General features: G+C 43.6%; 1 protein-coding gene across 2 annotated transcripts in view; it reads left to right on the top strand.

Moving 5' to 3' along the window:
* Positions 1-22092, top strand: part of TLL1 (tolloid like 1) — a 195915-nt gene that overhangs the window by 133436 nt on the left and 40387 nt on the right. For both annotated transcript variants that reach the window (XM_072725000.1, XM_072724999.1), the window contains exons 10-15: positions 994-1096; positions 3123-3239; positions 4113-4258; positions 16163-16358; positions 18126-18251; positions 19914-20074. In XM_072725000.1, the coding sequence (XP_072581101.1) occupies positions 994-1096; positions 3123-3239; positions 4113-4258; positions 16163-16358; positions 18126-18251; positions 19914-20074 (849 nt within the window). The remainder of the gene's footprint in view (positions 1-993; positions 1097-3122; positions 3240-4112; positions 4259-16162; positions 16359-18125; positions 18252-19913; positions 20075-22092) is intronic.

A 22092-nucleotide genomic window follows, 5' to 3' on the forward strand; every position in this document is an offset into this window, starting at 1 on the left:
CAGGCTCCATGCACCGGGAGCCCGACGTGGGATTCGATCCCGGGTCTCCAGGATCGTGACCTGGGCCAAAGGCAGGCGCCAACCCGCTGCGCCACCCAGGGATCCCTAGAATGAGTTTTTGAATATAAAAAAGCACATTATTTTCCAAATGAATTTTACTTCAGATAGGTATATTTCTCATGCTAGTTTGGCTCTCCTTTTGGTGTAATCAAGTAGAAAAAGAGTTAATTATTTGAAAAATAAAGTCTCTTTACAAAGAGGTAAGAAAATTGTCTTTCCCAGAGTTGTTCTTGAATTATCTGAATTATCTTAACAAAGAGCGGCATCATTTCAAAACAAAGTACACAATAAGGGGTCATGTGCAAGATCTTATAACTTGAAAGATCGTTGAATTATATATTCTTGGATCTAGAGAAGCACAGTGACATCTGCCTTTGATTATAGTTACATGGATAAATTCAGATTTTAGAGCTGTATTTAAAACATTTCAACATACACAATGATATTATGTTCTTGGAATATGGCATATGGTGGTAATTTTTAATGTAATTATACGTGTCTGACTGGTTGTCTTTGAAATAAATTATTAAAAAGAAGACATTCATGGCAAAACCGGAATTTCTCATGGCTTAAGTCATGTTTATCTTTTAAACATTCAAAATAAACTATTTGAATAAAGATTTCTGTTTATTTCAGAATTGTTTAAATTGCCTTTATAGAACCTCTGGTTTACTTGCTAAAATGCTTAGTTTTAACTACTGCCATTGTGCTCCTATATTGTCAAACATTAATGAGAACAAGAAAATATTTTCTTTTTTTGAGGTGTTTGTTAAGAAACATGTTAAGGGAATACTAATAGAAAAAAAAAAAAAAAGCATTAGCTATGAATCTGTTTTCTTAGCAGTCCTGGGTTCCTCATCTCTAGGGATCAAATAGCCCTTGTGCAGTTACAATCATTTCACATTTTTTGTGTCATTTTGCTCCGATTTGCAGATTGTTTTAAATTTTACCACAATGGACCTATACAAAAGCAGCTTGTGCTGGTATGACTACATTGAAGTGAGAGATGGGTACTGGAGGAAATCACCTCTCCTTGGTAAGAGATGTGGGCATGCCCATGCTCCGTCCTCGAGAGTAGATTCTTTCAAGAGTCACCTTAGACCTAGAAATGCATGTGGCCCACGTTTTAATTTGTATTATTCTCTTGTCAACCACAGCAGAATACAGTCAAATCAACAGATCGATTTTTAAAGTAGCTTAGATTGTGGGGAGGTGCTTGGGTCTGAATATAATGGTTCAGAATAGCTCTCACATATATTTTTAATTCAATAATCGTTGCTCTAATGAGGTAAATGAGGCGGGTGTGCATGGATGTGTTTTGCTCGGTTTGCCAAGGCAGTAGAATGTGAGCCGTCAGGGCCGTGTTGGTAAAGCTGATTTCTTAGGCCACGCGTGTCCGCTCTCACTGTCGACGTCACAGCGTTGCTTCCCAGAGAGTCTTTGTGGCCGAGAAGGGACATTCGTGCTTTGGGTCATAAACCGTAGCTCAGATTTGGTGCTCCCAAAAGTCCGCTGCCAAGTGTGACCACAGAGTAACTCGCAGGAGCCACCCTGCTGCTGCCCTCTGCTTTACTTAACGGTGAGAGCCGTGGTGAGCACGTAAGCATCGGCTCCCACGTTGATTTTATTTTTTATTTTTTTGAAATGGCAACTTTTCCTTTATTTTTAGAAGCAGCTTTGCTCGGCTGTGTTTAGGTGACGCACAGATCTTCTTTGTCCTTAACGTCCGAAAGCTGCTGAATGGACAGTGTCGTATTAAAAAGTGTATTAAAAGCCTTAGTAAAATAAATAAATAAATAAATAAATAAATAAATAAATAAATAAGTAAATAAAGCCTTAGTAAGTCCACAAGATTCAGAAATGTTTAAAAATATGAAAAAAAGGAGTTGAGCGAATTCGGTAAGTCAGATTGAGGAGAAGGTGGCCTCGAGCGTTGGCTTCCGTAGCCTGCGCGAAGCCATCTGTAGTGTGTCGTGTTCCAAAGAGAACGTTTCATTAAAGTCCCATCGAAGAACCCAAACGAAAGCTAAATATTGGAGCACACGTGTGTTTGGAGCGCCATGCGCCCGCGTGCCCGGGGGAGGGGCCAGCGCCCGGTGCCCGGTGGCCCAGCTGTCGCGGGGCCGCCCCCCCCCCCCCGCCCCGTCCCGGGGCCTGTTCCTCGAAGCGCAGCTGTCACAGGCAGCTCGGGTCCCTTGCACGTGGAGGCTCCGGTGCCCCTCCATCCGCTAACAGGCCCCCTGGCCTTCCACGCGCACCTGCAGCCTCAGGGACGGCTCGTCCCGCGCCCCGAGGGGACTGTGCCACCCGGGAGAGCACTTGCTCACCTGTTGGCTGCCGGCAGCAGTGTCCTTTGGGCTGACCCCTCTCTGTCTTCTACTTAAGCTACGAATGACCTCGCTGCCGGGGCTCGGGGCAGAAATGGTGACCATGCGGTATTGGTGGAAACTGATTCCCCGGGGGTGGGCAGATCTCACCATTCTGTGGTCATGCGAGAATTCAGAGCACGAGGGCAAGCCCCCCGGCAGCCACTGATTCTTCTGGGGGGTGACAGAGGGCAGGAGGGACGGGTGGGATGCCCTGCGGCCTGTGTCATGCTCGCCCAGCAGGGCTGCCCGGCCCGGCAGGTGCAGCACCCACTTGGGGCCCCCACGCCCCTAAGCAAGTTGCTCCCCTGCCACCATGCGCCTGAGTGCTGGAGCCCAAGTGTCGGGGTGGGTGCACCCCCTCCTCGGGGGCACGGAGCAGCCCCGGCCTTGCCTGGAAGCCGTGACCCGCTCCGGGCCTGCCCTGGGCGCCGGCCGCTTGCTGATCCTCCAGGCAGCGGTGGTGGCCCGCTCCGTCCCTGAGGATGGCAAGTGCTCGTGTGCTCTAAGCAGACCCGTAGGGACCCCTCACCCCATCCGCTGCAGGACGGGACCACCAAGGCCACTTGGAGCCCAGGCCCTGGGGACGGAGCACAGGAGCCCGATGGGGTTTCGTTTATGTGACTTGCAGCTGGTGCGGAAGCCCGTCCGCGAGGGGCGTGTTTAGGAGTCTCTGTGTCCTCTGATTGCTTTCAGGTAGGTTCTGTGGGGACAAGTTGCCTGAAGTCCTCGCCTCCACGGACAGCAGGATGTGGATCGAGTTTCGCAGCAGCAGTAACTGGGTGGGCAAGGGCTTCGCCGCGGCCTACGAAGGCAAGTAGGCCCCCCCCCACCCCCGAGGTACTTGGGCTCCCCGAGAGCTCTCTGCAGTCCCGGGCGCTCTGGAGCTGTCCCCGCCGTCACCAGAGCGACCCCATGACAAGTACTCGGTGCATTTAAATCGTAAGAAGAAGCTCCTTCTGGTCCCGGCCCCCGGGTGACATCTGGGTGTGTGTGTGTGTGGGGGGGGCAAGAGCTCTCAGCTTTGCATTTCTTTCCATGAGGGTATTAAAGTCTGTGGGTATTTGGTGCCCACGCTGCCGGAGCCCCCGCTACAGGGAGCTGTACGGGAGGTGCTTGTGCACGGTCCTGGGGCGCCTGCCTGGGGGGCAGCACTGGGGGCCACTGCTGCTTGGCTCGGCCTGTGCCTCCCGGATCCCTCGCCGGCCAGGTGGTGGCCGCAGCGGCCTCCCAGGGCTGCCTCTGCTCCCCCGGGCCTCGGGCTGGAGGCCAGCCTCCTGCCTCCCTGGAGCGGGGCTGTGGGGCCGCAGGGGGGCCCGGGGGGCGATTCCCTGAGCTTCTGCCTTGCCTGAGCTCAGAAGACGGTAAGAACCGGCCTTGGGATCCTACAGCTCGTATTAGGACAGCAGCACACAGGGGGTGGGTGCACGCAGGGGGCACCCGCAGGATCTCCAGGCAATCGTGCATTCCCGTGCTGTATTCTAATATTTACAGTTAACTGGCGAGGCCCCTTCCATCTAAATATTTATCACAGTACAACCAGCCAACTTTGATTTTTTTTTTTTTTTTATAGCCTGGTCTTTATGAACTCAGCTCCAGGCACTAGACTAAAATGTCATTCTCACAAGGAAACGAAAGCGCAGCGTTTATTCATGGGTTTACTTACGTGTTTGTTTCCGCCCCCAGCAATCTGCGGAGGCGAGATCCGCAAGCACGAGGGGCAGATTCAGTCCCCTAATTACCCTGATGACTACAGGCCCATGAAGGAATGTGTGTGGAAGATAACGGTGTCGGAGGACTACTACGTGGGACTGACCTTCCAGGCCTTCGAGGTAACCCCCCGCCCCCCGGAACCACAGGCCACCTGAGGGGACCCTCGTAAACCAGCCGAGGCCCAGACGGTACCAGCCTCTCCGTCAGCGAAGGAGCACGGGGCGGGGGGCCCGTAAGATGTGACATCAAGAGTGAAAGAGGGTTTTCTCCTTCTTCTTCTTCTTCTTCTTCTTCTTCTTCTTCTTCTTCTTCTTCTTCTTTCTTCTTCTTTCTTCTTCTTTCTTCTTTTCTTCTTTTCTTCTTTTCTTCTTCTTCTTCTTCTTTCTTCTTTCTTCTTCTTCTTTCTTCTTTCTTCTTCTTCTTTTCTTCTTCTTCTTCTTTTCTTCTTCTTCTTTTCCTCCTGTTGCACACATTTTTGAGAAGATTAAAGGGAGTTTACGTTATCTGTGCAATCGGAATCAGAATGTTTGAAGTCCTGACAGTAGTTTCTTCTGGCAAATGCACAGGCCTGTTCCGCAGCGCCCGTTAGTCAGTAGGACTTTCCTGTGTCTTCTAAGCTAAGGGGGGGAAGGCCGACGGTCCTTTTTCTGTTGTTGTCGTCATTATGGAGGAGATCCGTCTTTTGCCTTTTTTTAAATTTAATTTAATTTATTTTTTACCATTCTGCAGAGAGCTGGTTATGTCAGAAATAGAGATTTAAGTGTTTTTTGCTTTCGATTTCCTCCGAAGTAGACAGCTGGGCGGAGAGGGCGCCACCAGCACGTGGCCCGATGAGGGGCCAATAAACCAAAGGTCACTCAGAGTTATGGAGCCAAGGCCCGGCTCCCGAGCGGCCGTGAGTCACTGTCACGCGGCCCGGAGAGCTGGATTAGGTGGCAGAGGGCGCTTGTGGCGAACTCCCGAGTGTGCTTACACCAGAGGACCCTCGGCGACGGGGATAGCAGTGACCAGACGGTGGTGGCCGCTTCAGACAGCGCTTAGGGACCCAGACTGCTTCTGGGTAACTGGGGACTGCTTCTTCACTGATTAGACGGTGGATCCTCTGGCCGAGCCATCGGGGGGCAGGCGAGCCCCCCCGCCCCGAGCCAGGGTGTGCTTGCCCCGAGGCCGTGCATGGAGGGGTCTGTGTCCCCACCGCAGAAGCACCGGGACAACCCAGGCTCAGCCCACAGGCCCAGGGAATCACCCGCCTCCTGGGCCCTGACCTCCGTCCCTTTGCACGGGCCGCTTGGTGTCCCCGACACCGCCTTTTAGGGCAAAAGAATGGTCTTCTCTTACATGAGCGTCACGTTGTGTCATCTGCTCCTCTGCCAGATAATATTTTGTATTTTCAGCAACTGCGGTTCTTGAGATCGTTTGATTCATGTTTGAATGTTGTTATTTTGCCGGATTGACGATATTGCGGACGTTGCTCGAATAGGCCCCCTAATTGCCTGCGGTGAACTAAAACTGGGCAGGACTCACCTGCTGTTTAGAACCAAATAACTGGGGGATCCCTGGGTGGCTCAGCGGTTAGGCGCCTGCCTTTGGCCCAGGGCATGATCCTAGAGTCCCGAGATCGAGTCCCACATCGGGCTCCCTGCATGGAGCCTGCTTCTCCCTCCTCCTGTGTCTCTGCCTCTCTCTCTCTCTCTCTCTCTCTCTGTCTATCATAAATAAATAAATAAATCTTAAAAAAAAAAAAAGAACCAAATAACTGGCTCAGCGGAGCCTTGTCTACCCAAGGACTGGGTTCCCCGTGTCTTCTGATGTGGATGATGAAGAGATGACCTGCCTCTCAAGGTGCGGTTCGGTGTTCTGCGGACTTGTCCGTTCCGGGCGTGGCGTCGGCGAGCGCACCCAGGCTCCTTTGGGTGCATCCGAGACCTGAGATGCAGCTCCTGAGCCGCAGAAGCCTAGTTGTGCGGGTCTCTGCAGTGCCAGCGTGGTCACAGCCGTGGTCTCCGACAACCGGCCAGTGGGGGGGCAGGCAGGCAGGACTCAGACCCACGCCCGACACGGAGTAGTTGCTTGGTAAAGATTCGCTGATTGAGTGAATGAAAAGATTATTCCTAAGACCTGGGATTGAGGAGAAGTCCTGGCATGTTCGGCTGACGGTACGTTTACCTACGCCTCTAGGTGCCTTTCCCCGTCTTGCTTGCGGGTCCTTCCTTCATCTTGCTGCCATTTCCTATGTCTCTCCTCCTCTGCTCATAAACTGGACAGACTTAAATATCTGATAGGCCCCTGCTCTTCAAATGACCAGAACCAAACCCTTGAAGGTCTGGTCCTGCTCACCAGCCCACTCTTCTTCAGTCTTCTGGTAAACAGGATTCACTAAGTCAGTGTGTCACTGCTGACCCCGGGAAGAGCACTGATGCCGCCTTTTCTCTTAAACCCGAGGCCAGTCAATTAGGGTGTTTCCTTTGCCTCGTCCCCAGCAATGCCCCATGCAGGATCCCTGCATCCCAGCTTTCCGACCGCTCTGCTCCCCGCTGCTGCCCGTTCTCTCGAATGTGGGGAGAGCTTCACGTCTCTGCTCTTGCCCCATATATCCTGATCTCCACACGGCAGCCACACGGACCTGTTTACGATGTCAGTTAGGTCATAACACTACGCTTCTGTTCTTTGGGCTGGGGGGCAGGGGGGCAGGGAGGCAGGGAAGGAGGGGACGCTGTGCCTCTGGGTCGATTAAGTGCCCAACTCTTGATTTGGGCTCAAGGTTGTGAGGTGACCCCATATTAGGTCTGCTCTCAGTGGGGAGTCTGCTTGAGGCTCTCCCCCTCTCCCGCAGCCCCTCTCCCTGCATATGTGTGCTCTCTCTCTCTCAAATAAATAAATACATCTTAAAAAAAATTATTTCAGGAGTTTTCTACCACATCTAAAATAAAACCAGACTTGGTGATCATGGACCAAGTCAACCCAAGATTGGTCCCAAGCTCCTTCTCACCCCCTCTAAGCCAGCCTCTTTGGTTTTCTTTCTTTTCCTTGGAAATACCAAGGTTACTCGATGTTATAGCATGTGCCACGGGTGCTCTTCTAGCCCTAAATCTATGCTTTTGTTCCTCTCCTTTCATTTGGTCTCCGCTTAATCATTGCCTCCTTAAAAAGTCCTTGCCTGGTAGCTACTCAAAATATTATCTTCTCTACAATTGTCTATAAGCCATTATTCTGTTTTGTGTTAGTTTATTGCACCCGTGACTACTGGAACTTACGTTATGGATCTGCTCATTCACAAGGTTACTGTCTCTCTCACTAAAATATGATCACCAGAGGGTGGGGATCTGAATCCACCTTGTCAATCTCCGTATCTCCAACACCATTAGATGCATGATTAATGCATGATGATGGGAGGGATGGAAAAATGGATGGGTTAGAGGTAAAGGAGCGTGAGAGTGCGTGATGATTGGTGGGTGGAAATCAACACGTCATTCCTTTATCAAAGGTACTAAGTTTCAGGGCACAAGAAAACAAGCGTAGATAGCTGAGAAAAGTTTGATTATGCAGGACCTGATATGCCGTATGGCTCGATTTAGATAGATCCTGGGCTCTAAGAAATTCAGAAGTGACAAGGAATTTAGGGATGTTCTGATATATCATCTAAATCTTCTAGGTAAGGGAAATGAACTTGTGCCATTGACCTAGAGTCATGCAAGTCAGCACTAAAACCAACGCCAAAATCCAAGTGTAGTCAATACTCATTACTCACAGATTCTATATTTGTGAATTTGCATACCAACTAAAAAATTCTTTGTGACCCCTAAATCAATACTCATGGCGCCTTCTGGGTCATTCACGGACATGCACAGAGCTGCAAAATATTTGAGTCATCTGACATGCACGTTCCCAGCTATCACGTGCCTTATGGAGAAAAAGTGTATGTTAGATGAACAGTGTTCAGGCCTGCATCACAGCGCAATTGGCTGTGAGTTGTATTACTGAGTTGGCGATAGATGTTACGGTGTATTTAAACTGAAACACACCAAAAAAAAAATAAATAAATAAACTGAAACACACCAAACACAAGGTCGTAGGTCGATTGGTTGACAAAGATTTGTGACCCGAGTGCACAGGAACCAATTCTTGATCTTCCCAAGAGCACTGAGTCTGTATTTACTAAGTTGAAGTGTTCAGCAACTTTATAGAAGTCAACTACCATGGGGACGCCCGGGGCGCCCAGCGGTGGAGCTCAGGGCGTGACCCCAGGGTCCCGGGATCGAGTCCCGCATGAGGCTCCCTGCAGGGAGCCTGCTTCTCCCTCTGCCTGTGTCTCTGCCTCTCTCTGTGTGTGTATCTCTCATGAATAAATAAATAAAATCTTAAAAAAAAAAAGAAACTTAACTTCCATAAATACTGAGAATCAACTGTGTATATATATTTAGTTTGTTCTAGTGGTCATTAGGTGATTTGTCTCATTTGGTTAATCTGTACCTGTTTATATCAATTTATTTTCATTTACGTAATATATTTTCAATCTTTAGCTTATACATTTTATTTTGAAGATGTATAGTTAAAGTCCTCGCCACTTCTTGCTGTTTTGTCGTTTTGTCCGGCAAAACAGTTTTTTATTCATTGATATCAGTCCTTGCCTTTATTCAAAAACTGTTTCTATTTTTAATTCTCTATATTTACACTCTCCCCTTTCAGATAAAGGGGCCTTAAGACAAGTTTGCCCATCGTTTTGTTGACAGTATCATAAGGAACTTACTAGTTATCTATTATCTTTTTTTTAATTTTTTTATTTATGATAGTTACAGAGAGAGAGAGAGAGGCAGAGACACAGGCAGAGGGAGAAGCAGGCTCCATGCACCGGGAGCCCGACGTGGGATTCGATCCCGGGTCTCCAGGATCGCACCCTGGGCCAAAGACAGGCGCCAAACCGCTGCGCCACCCAGGGATCCCTAGTTATCTATTATCGATATCATTCTGTGAGTTCGTGTCATGGCTTTGCCTCTTCTCATGCTACTTAGATTTTAATGTAAGTACAGAAAGAAAATCTGTACTTACATTAAATCTGTACCGGTGTCTTTGTTAGCGAATTTCAGGTATCTTTGAGCAGGAAAGGATACTATCTGGAGGTGGACAGAGTTCTGATACTTCTGTAATTGTACTTCTTGGGACGTTTTTTCTCCTCTAGTAGTTACTGATGCATCGCCTCTGAAGGCTGGTACTGAAGTGGGTTGTACATGGGTGTAGATGGTGTCGGAAATCATCCTGGAGTCCTTTGTAAAGAAACCGCTATCTCACGATTTTGCTTGAGCACTTTCAGGGCAGAAATACGAACGAGAAAAAGGTTGGGAGCCTCGAAATGTTTACAGGAACGACTTCAAAGAAATGTCAATGAAGCAGAAAAGAAGTGAAATAAGCCCAGAGCTTACTTATGTCTACACTGAAATCCCCACATACATTAATTTAAGTGGGATTAAGTTTGAGGCACTTGTCAACCTTTCTGCGCACTCTGGTTTGGTCACAGTCCTTCCACGTCAAGTGGTCTTAGCCGTCATCGCGGCGAGCTGCGCAGCTGCAGACTGTGACCCAAGTTCTTATCTTGATCCTTTGAGTATTGCCTGACTAAGTAATCCTTTAATTCTTTTAAATATTTTATGTTGTTTAAGTTAACTGGTCTTCGAAACCACCTAGGAAGCCAAGACAGAGACTTCAATCAGTTGACATTTTTCTGTTTGCCGTGTCCTGTGCCTGGATGTTTGGCTAAGAATACATGGTGGTTACTGGGCTAAAAGAGAACTAAGGAGCCCTTCAGATTTGTGGTTTAGGCCGTAGCTCTACCCTGGAAGGTAGCATCCGTCCCCCTGAATAAGCCTGCCCAAGGTCACACAGGTCGTGATGGTAGGGCTGGGACTGAAATCCGTTCCGTCGCCTGTACCCCCCTGAGCCCAGGTGCCCGTGGCCGCGAGAGGCATCTGTGTTCTCTCACGCTGCTAATTCCTTCCCTTTATAACTCTCTTCATTTGTGCATTTGTGTTGTTTAATCAGCATCTGTTTGTCGGTCAGGGCATGTCCGTTTTATTCACCACTGTTTATACACTGTGAAGTGTGTATTTTCTGGCACTGGTAGGTTTTCAGTGAATATTTGTTAAGATTAAGAGGGAGTAAAAGTAATTGTGTCGTGAAAAGGAAAAAAAAATCGAATGGCAGCACTAAAAAAGCCAAGTCACATGAAGTAGACCTAATCCAGACTCATGATTTTCATTGTCACATGGTTGAATGTATAAACTTTCTCTGTTTTGGGGCTGTAACGATCTAAGTATCCATATTAAGTAATATTAAATAACAATAATAAAATCATATTATATAATTGAATATTAAATGTGACAGTAACAAATTTTAAAATAATGATCTATTATGAAGCTTTTCTGCCTTTTATTCAAAATTCTTTTGCTTGATAGCATCATGTCCTAGACTTTACTGGATTTTTCCCATTATTAAAATTAATTTACTTTTAGTTTTATCATTTTAACAAGAGCATATGTAGTAGTATACCTATGAGGAATCCACACAGATATAGAAATCCCCCAAATTAACTTATTTTTAGTGATAAATGCTAATCTACATTGTTTTTTTAGTCATGCTTTTCTTTTTTTATATATAAATGTATTTTTTATTGGTGTTCAATTTGCCAACATATAGAATAACACCCAGTGCTCATCCCATCAAGTACCCCCCTCAGTGCCCGTCACCCAGTCACCCCCCCTGATAGTCATGCTTTTCTTGAACAATTTTTCCTCCAAAGCGAAAAATAATGACTAGCATTGTTCCTGTGTATATGATCTTAAATTATTATTTCTAGAAGTTTAATCATTTATGTAGTTGATTACATGAGTTATATACATTTTTAAACTTTATTTTTTATTTAAAGTTAATTAATTAACATATAATGTATTATTGGATTGAGAGGTAGAGGTCAGTGATTCGTCAGTCTTCGACAACACCCAGGGCTCATGACATCCCGTGCCCTCCTTAATGCCCGTCGCCAGTTACCCTACTCCTCTCCCCTCCGGTGACCCTCAGTTTGTTTCCTATGATTCAGAGTCTCTTACAGTTTGTCTCCCTCTCTGATTTCATCTTGTTTTATTTTTTCCTCTCTTCTCCTATGATCCTCTGTTTTGTTTCTTAAATTCCACATATGAGTGAGACCCCATGGTAACTTTCTCTGATTGACTTCTTTCACTTAGTGTAATACCCTCTAGTGCCACCCACCTGCTGCTACATTAACTATACTTTAGAACTACATTCTAACAGTCATGGGAGAGGGTTGCTTTCATTATTACAGTAAATTTTTAAAAAAACATAAAATTTACTATATTAACTTTTTTTTAAAAAAAAGATTTTATTTACTTATTTGCAAGAGAGATGAGCAGGAAGGAGAGGGAGAGGCAGGCTCCCATGAGCAGGGAATCCGTTTTAGGGTTGATCCCAGAACCTGAGCTGAAGGCAGATGCTGAACACCTGAGCCACCCAGGCGCCCCCATCTTAACCATTTTAAAGTGTACAGCTCAGCAGGTTTAAGCACATCCACATTGTGCACCTTGTCTCTACAAGTCTGTTCGTCTTGCAAAATTGAAACTTCCTACCCCCAAACAACTCCCCTTTCTCCCCTACCCCAAGCCCATGGCAACCACTTTTCTAATTCCTGTTGCTGTGAATTTGACTAGTCTAGGTACCTCGCAGAAGTGGAATCCTTCAGTCCCTTCCCTTTTTGTGACTGGCTGATCTCACTCAGTGTAACATCTGCAAAATTCATCCATGTTGTAGCACATGAAAGGGTTTCTCTCATTTCTAAGGCTGAATAACATTCCGCTGTATGTATATTCAGTGTTTTGTGGATATATTCATCCATTGATGGACATTTGGATTGCTTCCACCTTTGATCATTGTGATAATGCTGGTATGACTGTGAAGGTGCAAATGTCTCTTCCAGACTCTGCTTTCAGTGTTTTAGAAATAGATCAAGAAGTGGGATTGTTGACTCAAATGGAGGATTTTTAGTTTTTCTGGGAGAGCTTTTATTGCATCCATAATCTAGAAGTTTTGGAGTTTTCAGAGCTTTTTACAAATAACTAGGTAGATGTTTTTGTGACATTTATTTGGACATTTGGTTATAAAATGAAGGCAAAGTGTGTGATTAGATCCTAAGCCTGGGCATGGTCCCTCTTTTGACCGCAAAGCTCTGCACTAGTTGACAGTTTTAGAATGAGAGGCTGCCTATAGGTTACAGTTAATTGATTTTAGTTCTTGCTAAATAAACATCACTCAGCTTTTCCATGATTCTTCTTTAATCTGCCAGTAAAAGGCATAAGCTGCACATAGTAATGAAATGTAATATTAATCCTTCCCAGCTAATCTCAGTACTCATTCTTCCTTTTTTTGTGTATTTGAATCTACTTCCAATATCATTTTAATGTCAGTTCCCTAAAACCTGTTCAGAGCATTCTGTCACTGTCCTCGTGTTCTAAATGTACATATTTGGTCTGTTTACATCGTGATAAACTTGCCACATTGGTATATGGTTTATGCTCTGATTATCTTAAAGCCTATAATAAATCAGCATCATCATTATCAAAGCATACTTATTACACGTGTAATGGTGCATGACATTGCATCCAGGTTCCAGATAGGAACTGTGTCCATGCTGTAACTCAAGAAGAAATTGCTTTTTCTTTCTTTTTTTTTTTTTTATAAACCATTGACTTTGGTGTTCTTTTTTCTTATGGAGCTAAAACACCAATTGTCTTATCCCTTTTTTAGCTTGTCATATTTATTCCTATCCATTCTGTGTATTAATTTATTGAAGTAATTGATATAGCCAGAGAAAATATTACGCAAATGACATAATTGAAAGCACTCAAACTTTCACGTGTGCTCACCGTCATCACTCTCGTGTAGATGTAGAAGAGGCACCATTATAATTGACACCAATAGAGCACAGGTTCATTGTGCTCACATTGCCACTGGAATTAATGCAGTTAAACTGAAAAATCGGTAAGCAAAGATCATTGAGGTCATTGATAAGATATCTATGTTGTTGTAAAGGGATAATGTGTTTTTAAATAGCACAAGGTCATATATTTAAGACACATTTTATTTTCTAGACAGTTGAACGACTGTGGTATTTACAATGTGAGAATGCAGTATATGTCTCTGTTGTGTGACCCCCTAACACAAAGTGCATGATATTTAATATGGAAGCAGTACGTAATAAGTAGTTGCTGCTGGAATTGATCCTAAAATTGGCCATTTTTGTGCATTTTACCCATGAAATGTTTACATTTTGTTTATCATATAAAATATTTAAACCCCTAATTTTTTTTACTAAGCAACCAGTGAATATACGGGTACTTTCAATTAAAATTTAAAGAGATCTGTTATATACCTGTTAAAAGAACAGAGTGAGTTTCATGTACAGGGAAATATCCATTATCCTATTTCTTTTTAATCACTGAAGAAATATAATTTTTTTGTTGTTGTTTCTTTCTTGGTAGCGTCTGTCCTGCATTCTTCTTCGTTGAAATGGTAATTTTTGAAAGCCATTATTTCTTCAAGACAGTAATTAAAAACCCTTTCTAATTAGCCTTCTTATTTTTTTATCCTAGTATGGCTTATAATATGAACCAATTTTATTTTTCTAAGTTGACCTATGAAAAACAGCTTCTTTTTTTATTGTGTATTCACCCTTCCTTCCTTTTTTTTTTTTTTTAAGATTTTATGTATTTATTCATGAGAGACACACAGAGAGAGGCAGAGACCCAGGCAGAGGGAGAAGCAGGTCCCCTGCAGGGAGCCCGTCGCGGGACTCGATCCCAGGACCCAAGGATCACGCCCTGGGCTGAAGGCGACGCTAAACCGCTGAGCCACCTGGGCGTCTCTTCCTTTCTTTTTCTAACTCATTCTTTCCCTTCTCTTCTAAAATGACTCCTGAGTCAGGAGCAGTTCATTCTGTGCTGCTCAGGCGGGTGAGGAGAGTTTAGCTTGCTGAGACCTTTGCTATTTTCCCTAGTTTGTCACTGGTTCAGTGTCCTTATTCTTTTATCCAGTCTCAACCTGTAATATCCCTGTTTGGGATATTATTTTATGTGTCCTCTTGACCGAAGAAAGGCCTTTGACCATCTGGAAATGTTCTCATCTTTATAGAGAACTCTGATTTTGAAAGGAGTATATTAAAGGCTGAGAAGAGGCAGCATGTAAATAGCTGGTCAGCTTGCCCTTGTCATCCCTGGTGACTAAGTTACAAGTGTCACTGCTGTCTCACCCAAGCCATCTCTCTATCTAAAAAGCTATAGTCTTAAAAATGTGCTTTAAAATTGAGGTAGTCTTTATGGTAAACATTTTTTCCATTCTTTCCCATAATTCCACACAACACAGAAAATACATTTTTAGGGGAAAAAAACCCCATGATTTGTAAATCAAGCCCAATGAGTACCTACTGAAGGTATAATTTAAAATTATTAATACTCCCCCCACTTCTCCTACTTCTCATCTTGTTTCACTTTATAGTTTTCTATAGAATTCATCGGTTGCTAATATTTTATGATTTCATTATTTATCCTGTTTGTTGTCCCTTTACTCTCTATCCACCAGTAGCATGTAAGATCCAGGAGAGCGAAGCTCTTTGTTATGTTGCCGAAGGGTGCACACCAAGCAGTGAGAAGAGTGCCCGGCAGAGAAAGGACATTAAATATTTGTTGAAGGAGTGAATGAATCCTCCTGAGTTGTCACTGGGAAAAGGGCAGCAGCAAATGTAGTAATTAGTTCTGACCTAATCTGTCCTTCAAAATCTGTTGTTTTCTATTTGTCCTTAGGCTATCTAATAGAAGATTATTATTTTAACGTATTGACAATTTCTAGGGCACCTGGATGGCTCAGTCGGTTAATCGTCTGCCTTTGGCTCAGGTCATGACCCCAGGGTCTGGGATCGAGTCCCACATGGGGTTTCCTGCTCCGCAGGGAGCCTGCTTCTCCCTCTCCCTCTGCCTGCCACTCCCCCTGCTTGTGCTCTGTCTCTCTGTCAAATAAATAAATACAATCTTAAAAAATAGAAACAATTTCTGAATAATTTTTTTTTTTTTTTTTGCAGAAAATAAGCCAGCTACTTATTAGAGATTGTTTTATAATTTGAGAAAACAAGTTGCAAATTTTGGTTTGTTGTTTTTGGAAGTTTGGGGCCAAAACATAGATCCATGAACATGAAGTTCTTCATGAAATGTCATAGGTCTGAGCTTTTAGTTGAGTTGTTTAAGGAAAGAGATCGAGTTCCTGCAGGTTCTACGGGTTGGGAGCCTGTTGGGGTAAAAGGTCTCCCCCGAACCCTGAACAGCCGTATTACCTTGAGGAAGGAATAGGCCGCGCTGATTCTACACACAGTCTTTCGATAGCTGTGCTGACTGTGGGTCAAGAATTTCAGAGACTAGGAAGTATGTAGTTGTATATCATGAATTAGTCCTTTAAAAAGAGATTCATGACCGTAAACCATGCAATATCTATCAGCAGAGTCGGAGTCAGGCTTCTTTATGAATAAGATAACAGTTTTGTCGGTGAAGCAACGGCAATTTTTATGTTTCAGAACAAATTATACGTTGCTTATAGCATATCTGGCCTAGATTTTTAATGATAATTTTAAGTCTGAATTTTGTTTAGCTTTTTTTTTTTTTTTTTTTGCTCCAAAGAATTACTATGGGTACTTTTATTTTCTTTTAAAATGCAGTTAACATCTGTTGGTTGTGACACAGGTGAATGCACTCTCCCATAGATTTCTGTATCTCCCGCTGTCCACCAGAAAAATAGGCCCTTTGTTCACGCACAGTGTAGATCTTGCCACGCACGCTCACAAGAAAAGCTCTCATTTGGTGTTAAGTAACCTGTCATGTGACCCTGGCAGGGTTATGGCTGAGAACCGATATTACTCTTTCTGCGAAAATTGATTTATCTACTAATTAAATATATCTTCACATATTTTTTTATTGTTGCAGATTGAAAGACATGACAATTGTGCCTATGACTACCTAGAAGTTCGGGATGGAACCAGTGAAAATAGCCCTTTGATAGGGCGTTTCTGTGGTTATGATAAACCTGAAGATATCAGATCTACCTCCAATACCTTGTGGATGAAATTTGTTTCTGATGGAACTGTGAACAAGGCAGGGTTTGCTGCCAATTTTTTTAAAGGTAACTTGAAGTCATTTGAAGTGTGAGGTCTTGTTGGTCAGGGATAAATGTGAGTTTCCCTAACCCTAAGAGAGAGAACTATAGTGAAGTTATGCTGAAAGTTAAGAATGCACTGTGCATGCACATATTGTAATGATTTTTGGTGGTAAAAGGTTCTTGGTAAAATACTGGAGTTTGGAACTTTGTAGCACAGGGTAGGAACTTCATTAGGAGATTTTACCAACCATTTTTATGAAATATCAAAAATGCAAAATCCAGAAAGGGGATTTAGACAAGGAGAAAACCTTCACAACATGATAAACAGAAGACTCGTAACCAGAAGAAGCCATTCATCAGTTTGTTTACAGGTGACATCATTTCTGAGCCATCCTGTAGACCATAATGTTCCACCACATTGGAAATAATGCACGGCCTCCGTAGCAGAACCTTCCGATACTTTAAATGCCTTTGGGACAAAGAATTATCATTGGTCAGCTTTCATTTTAAATCGCGGAACCAAATTTTAGTATATTTTCAGGTCCCATAGTTGGTGTGCATTGATGAGGTAAAAAGAACGATTTTATTTATTTATTTTTCAAGGGTTTATGTATTTATTTGAGAGAGAAAGAGAGAATGTGGAGGGGGAGAGAGAGTCTCAAGCAGACTCCACGCCGAGCATGGAACCTGATGCGGGGCCCCATCCCAGGGCCCTGAGATCACAGCCTGAGCCAGAACCAAGAGCTGGAGCCTTGAGCAATTGGCCCACCCAGCCAGCACCCCAAGAGAAAGCCATTTTAGTGCAAAAAGCATCAGATTTAATTTTACAAAATTCACAAGCACGTGACATTAAGTGTGACGCTGTGAAATAATACTCTCTCACGGGGACAGAAAACAAAAAGTTTCTCTACACTGATTTTTACAGAATAAATGATGGATTTAGTTGTGTATGTCAAAATTTAGTGTGAATGATAACCAGATATTTTTGTTATTTAAAAAACAGCATAGTGGATCTTTCCCTGAGGATTGCTTAGGTATGATCTGAAAGGCAGAGAACTGTTACTTTCACCAGCTGCGCTCAAAATTTTTATTAAAAAGTATATGTATGAAAAAAAAAGTATATGTACATGCTTCGGTTCTGTAGTATTTTATAGTAGAGGAAGCATAGCGTCATCAAGATCGTCTCCTGGGATGCTGATCTGTTTGGTCATCAGAGATGGTCGGCGTTTGGCCAATGCGGGATTTTCCCAGAGGACATTGTCTTCTATTTTCTTAACTCACACGAGGTTTACTCCTGAGAATTGAAATTATGGAATATTTGGCCATATACGTTGTTCCCAATAGCGTATATTATTCGTACATATATTCACAAAATGAAATCAACAAGTGAAGCTGTGTTTTTCAATAAGTTTTTCTATTTTATTCTGGAATTCTCATGTTATAAGAATTCCCTTTGACCGTAACATCAGGAAAAAAACAAAACAAAACCAAAAAACCCACCAAGACACACGCGTGTCAGAGATGTCAGAGATAAGGTGATCTTCATTTGACACCGCTGTGGATCCCTAGTCCTTGTCTTGCTTCTTAGGCCATCGGGGTTGCGGGGAGGAGATTCGGGTAGGCCGCGTCTCAAGGGCCTGCAGGTGGTTTCTGCTCCTTTGTTGGAGACGCCAGTTGTCTCCATTTCAGAGTTTTTGAGTGTCATATTTAAAAAAAAAAAAAATTACGCCTGAGTAGGTAAAGCCTGATACCCTGACCGGGTTGTTGCCTGCGTGGCGCCCGTCCTTGCAGAGGAAGACGAGTGTGCCAAGCCGGACCGTGGGGGCTGCGAGCAGCGCTGCCTCAACACCCTGGGCAGCTACCAGTGTGCGTGTGAGCCGGGCTACGAGCTGGGGCCCGACAAGAGGAGCTGTGAAGGTAGGCCTGCGCCCCCTTGGGGCCCCTCCAAGCCCCTGGGCCTCCCGCTGTCCTTTCCTGCCCTCCGCAGTGACCTCTTCCCAACTGCTGGGACTCAGCCTGTGGGTCAGTTGACATGAAACCCTGCCTGGGAGCTCGTCCCGGGGCCACCGTCCCCTCCGCTGGTCACCAGGCCACCGTGTTTATTAGCTTTCGATGGGTTTCTCCTGCCTCTCCCTTCTGCCCTATTTATCTTATCATCTCTCTCTGTATCCATTTCTGCTCTTATCTGTCTACACCCAGGTTTTCACCCCCATCCATCATTTATTTTCACCTTCTCTTAACGGAGTCTATGAACACACCTCCCTTACCACGGCTCGGAGTCCTGGGTCCACATGCTTGGTTTGAGCTCTAGCACCTAGCACGAGCGTGAAGCAGCCGCCCGATGTGTTTCATTAATAAATGATTCATTAACAAAGAGATTTTGCTGTGCTTTCTCCACTTCCTCTGCACATTCTAAGATGAGATTTCTTGCACAACGTTTTGTGAGCGTGTCCTGTGATCTCTTCCTTCAGAATTTAAAGCTGCTTCTCCCCCCGCCCCCCGCCTCATTTCCTATTTATTCCCTGCTCCATCCTATTGCTGGCCCCATACTTGAATTACAAAAATAAATGGACCGATCTTCCTTCCTCTGTCCCGTCCCTCCTTTATTCTTCTCTCAGAATGTCTGCCCAAATCCTCTTCACAGAACGTGTAGCGGTTCAACATTACTTATCGTTATGTATTTACGAAGTTTACTCTTGGTGCTTCCCACAAAAATGTAAATGTAAACTCCCTGAAAATGAGCACCTTTGTTCTCTACTGCGTGTGTAACACAGGACACAGCAGTGGTAAAGGTGGCAGATTTATTTGCTGAACAAATAAATGCCAAACCCTTACTGAGCTGAATAAGAAAATCAGAGACTCCCTGTTTCTTCTTAAAGTTTTAAACTTTTCTTTTTGGCAAAAGTCTCCATCCTTATCTATTAAGCTAATAATCTGCTCTCTGGGCTAGACTAAAACACCCGCAGTTATGAAGGCAAAGTGGCATCTTTAAAACAGAGGGCGTTAGTTCTCATAACTACCCTATGGTGTAGATACTGTCATACCCATTTAGAAGATGAGACAACTGACACCCAGTCTTCTTTATCTTGGTTGTCCAACTTTGCTTTTTTTTAAAAAAGGTTTTATTTATTTATTTATTTATTTATTTATTTATTTATTTATTTATGAGAGATGGAGATCATGAGAGAGAGCCCGAGTGGGGAGAGGGAGAGGCAGCCTCCCCACCGAGCAGGGAGCCGACCTGGGGCTCCACCGCAGGGCCCTGGGATCATGACCTGAGCTGAAGGCAGACGCTTAACTGACTGAGCCGCCGAGGCGCCCCGTTGTCCAACTTTAAAGTGATCTCAGATGTCACACAGCCGTAATTTGCTTGGGTCCCAGGCAACGAATTCACAGCTCATGAATGGGATTAGATAATTAAAATAGTTGTAGTAGGCGACGGCGTCTGCAGCTTTCTAGATTCTGAAAACTCTGGAAGATGATAGGAATTTAATGGGGAGATGTTTGGTTACCAGCGGAAAGGTGCTAAGAAGGGGATGACCCTACTAGGGGAAAACCTTGTCCTTTCTTTCCTTCCAGCGGCCTGTGGCGGACTTCTTACCAAACTTAACGGCACCATAACCACTCCAGGCTGGCCCAAGGAGTACCCTCCTAATAAGAACTGCGTGTGGCAGGTGGTCGCACCAACCCAATACAGAATTTCCATGAAGTTTGAGTTTTTCGAATTGGAGGGCAATGAAGTAAGTGAAAGATAAGTACATTCTCTTCTGTTGGGTTCTGGGAACCTCTGAAGACAAACTGGTCAATGGAAGGAAGGAGGAAGGAAGGATTGCAGCAGTACAACTGTGCAGATGTTGCAGTCTTTCTTTGCTGTACTGTTCGTTTCTGCGACTGCTTGTGATTCCTCTTGGCATTGGATAATATTTCAGACTATTTTGGGAGATTGAAAACTACCTAGGAGGGGTTTTTACTTAGTGTATTGGGATACAGCAATTTCTTGATTTATCAAAGAACTATGAAGAAATTAGGGTCAGCTTTATATCGCATTGACTTTTCTAAAAAAACAACAACAACAAAAAACCCCACAACAATCCATCAATCAACATTCAAAATCCACTGGTTGAGTCATAACAAAAATAGCCATTTTGGAGAGCCTGGTATGTTTATTTGTGGAAATGAGTATATTTTCTTTATGTAAGTAGTTTCTCGTTATGAATATGTTCACGAGTCCCCAGTAAAGATATACTTTTTAATCTCAACAAAGATGCGTTTAGTTGACACTGTCTTTTGTTTACAAAATATGGCTTGTTATAATGAAAGTTCAGTTTTCTGCCAGTTGACCGCACTTAAACAAGTGAAATCACTTATTTGAGAATTCCTATGTGCTAGTACACGTGCACCAGATTCAAATGGAATGTCAAGCCTTGAAATGAGAAGTTTTAGGGCTTGTGTCCTTTGTATGATTGGTCAACATTGGCTTAATTTCGGTTTTGTTTGAGCTTTCCTACTTTCTTTTCAAACTTCCATATTCTTTCTTCCAATGACTTCTTTTCTGTGCCTATTTTAAAATGAACATGATTTAAGACTTGTAAGTATGATAAAATTAACTCAGAAATTATTTTGTCTCTGATATTTATCTGTTGAACACTTTTAAAGAAGTGAAAAAACAGAAATATAATATATCTTTGCTCCTGAGCAATAATTGTTGGTAATATGTGTGGATTTTATAGCATTATGTTGTCTTTGTATATGTATATTTGCCTCTTTTCCCCCTTTCTATTTTTCTTTATTTCTTTTTAATGACTTTCTCACTCTTAATTATGCCTATCAGAATCAAGTCACTTATGTGCATTTTTTTTTTGGTGCTACTAATGGCTTTGAGGTAAAAAGAAGTTGTGACTTTTGTGTTTCCTTAAAGGAAATTAAAGTCTAAAATGTGACAAACTTATATATTTCAGAGAATTATACAATTTTAGAGCTCAGTGGACCTTTTGAGATCTTCCTTACATCATGTGTAAGTTTTATGATAGCAAAAACATGAATTTATATTTCTAACATACTCTGTCCACATGAAACATCATTTTCCTTTCATAATTACCTGAAATTTAGAGAAATATTGAAATGAAGAAAATATTTGTATAGGATTTTTAGAAAAGTTTTCATAGGAGCAGTCCTTTTTGAAAATGGCAGTCTCCCTACCAGTTCTGTGGTTTGACGTGAACTTGGTGTTGAACGACTTCAACTCTCTCCATTTTCCCTAAAGCGATTAGCTGTGGCAGGTACGACATTTTGATTCATGAGTTGAGAGATGTTACTAGGAAGGCTAGAAGTTTATGTTCAGGAGGAAGGAGGGTAGGTGGTTTTAAGTAAATAGGTCATTGTGTTCTGAAAGCATTTTTCCCATGGTGGTGGTCTTTATTCCTGGTAGGATCCTTGACAAACTCTCTAATGTAGCCCAAGTTTCTTAAGCTTATTGCTACGTGGAAGGCTGTTACAAAATTCTGCACGTTTTGTGGTTTGATGTCTTAAATACTTAAAGGCATGAGCAAAAACGTGACTTAGAGAATACTGGGTTAAGTTAAAACTTCACTGTCTTATTTATTTACATTGATATCCAGAAGGAAAGATGATGTCAAACAAGTTTAACCTCGGTAACTTTCCCCCATCCCATGTCAGAGTCCTTCTAAGCAGATGTTGCTGTTGTAACCAGGTGGATAGAAGTTTAAAAAATTTTTTTTTCCTGGCAACTTTTGCTTAT

Source organism: Vulpes vulpes, chromosome 10 (assembly GCF_048418805.1).
Source record: "Vulpes vulpes isolate BD-2025 chromosome 10, VulVul3, whole genome shotgun sequence".
NCBI classification, from domain to species: Eukaryota; Metazoa; Chordata; class Mammalia; order Carnivora; family Canidae; genus Vulpes; species Vulpes vulpes.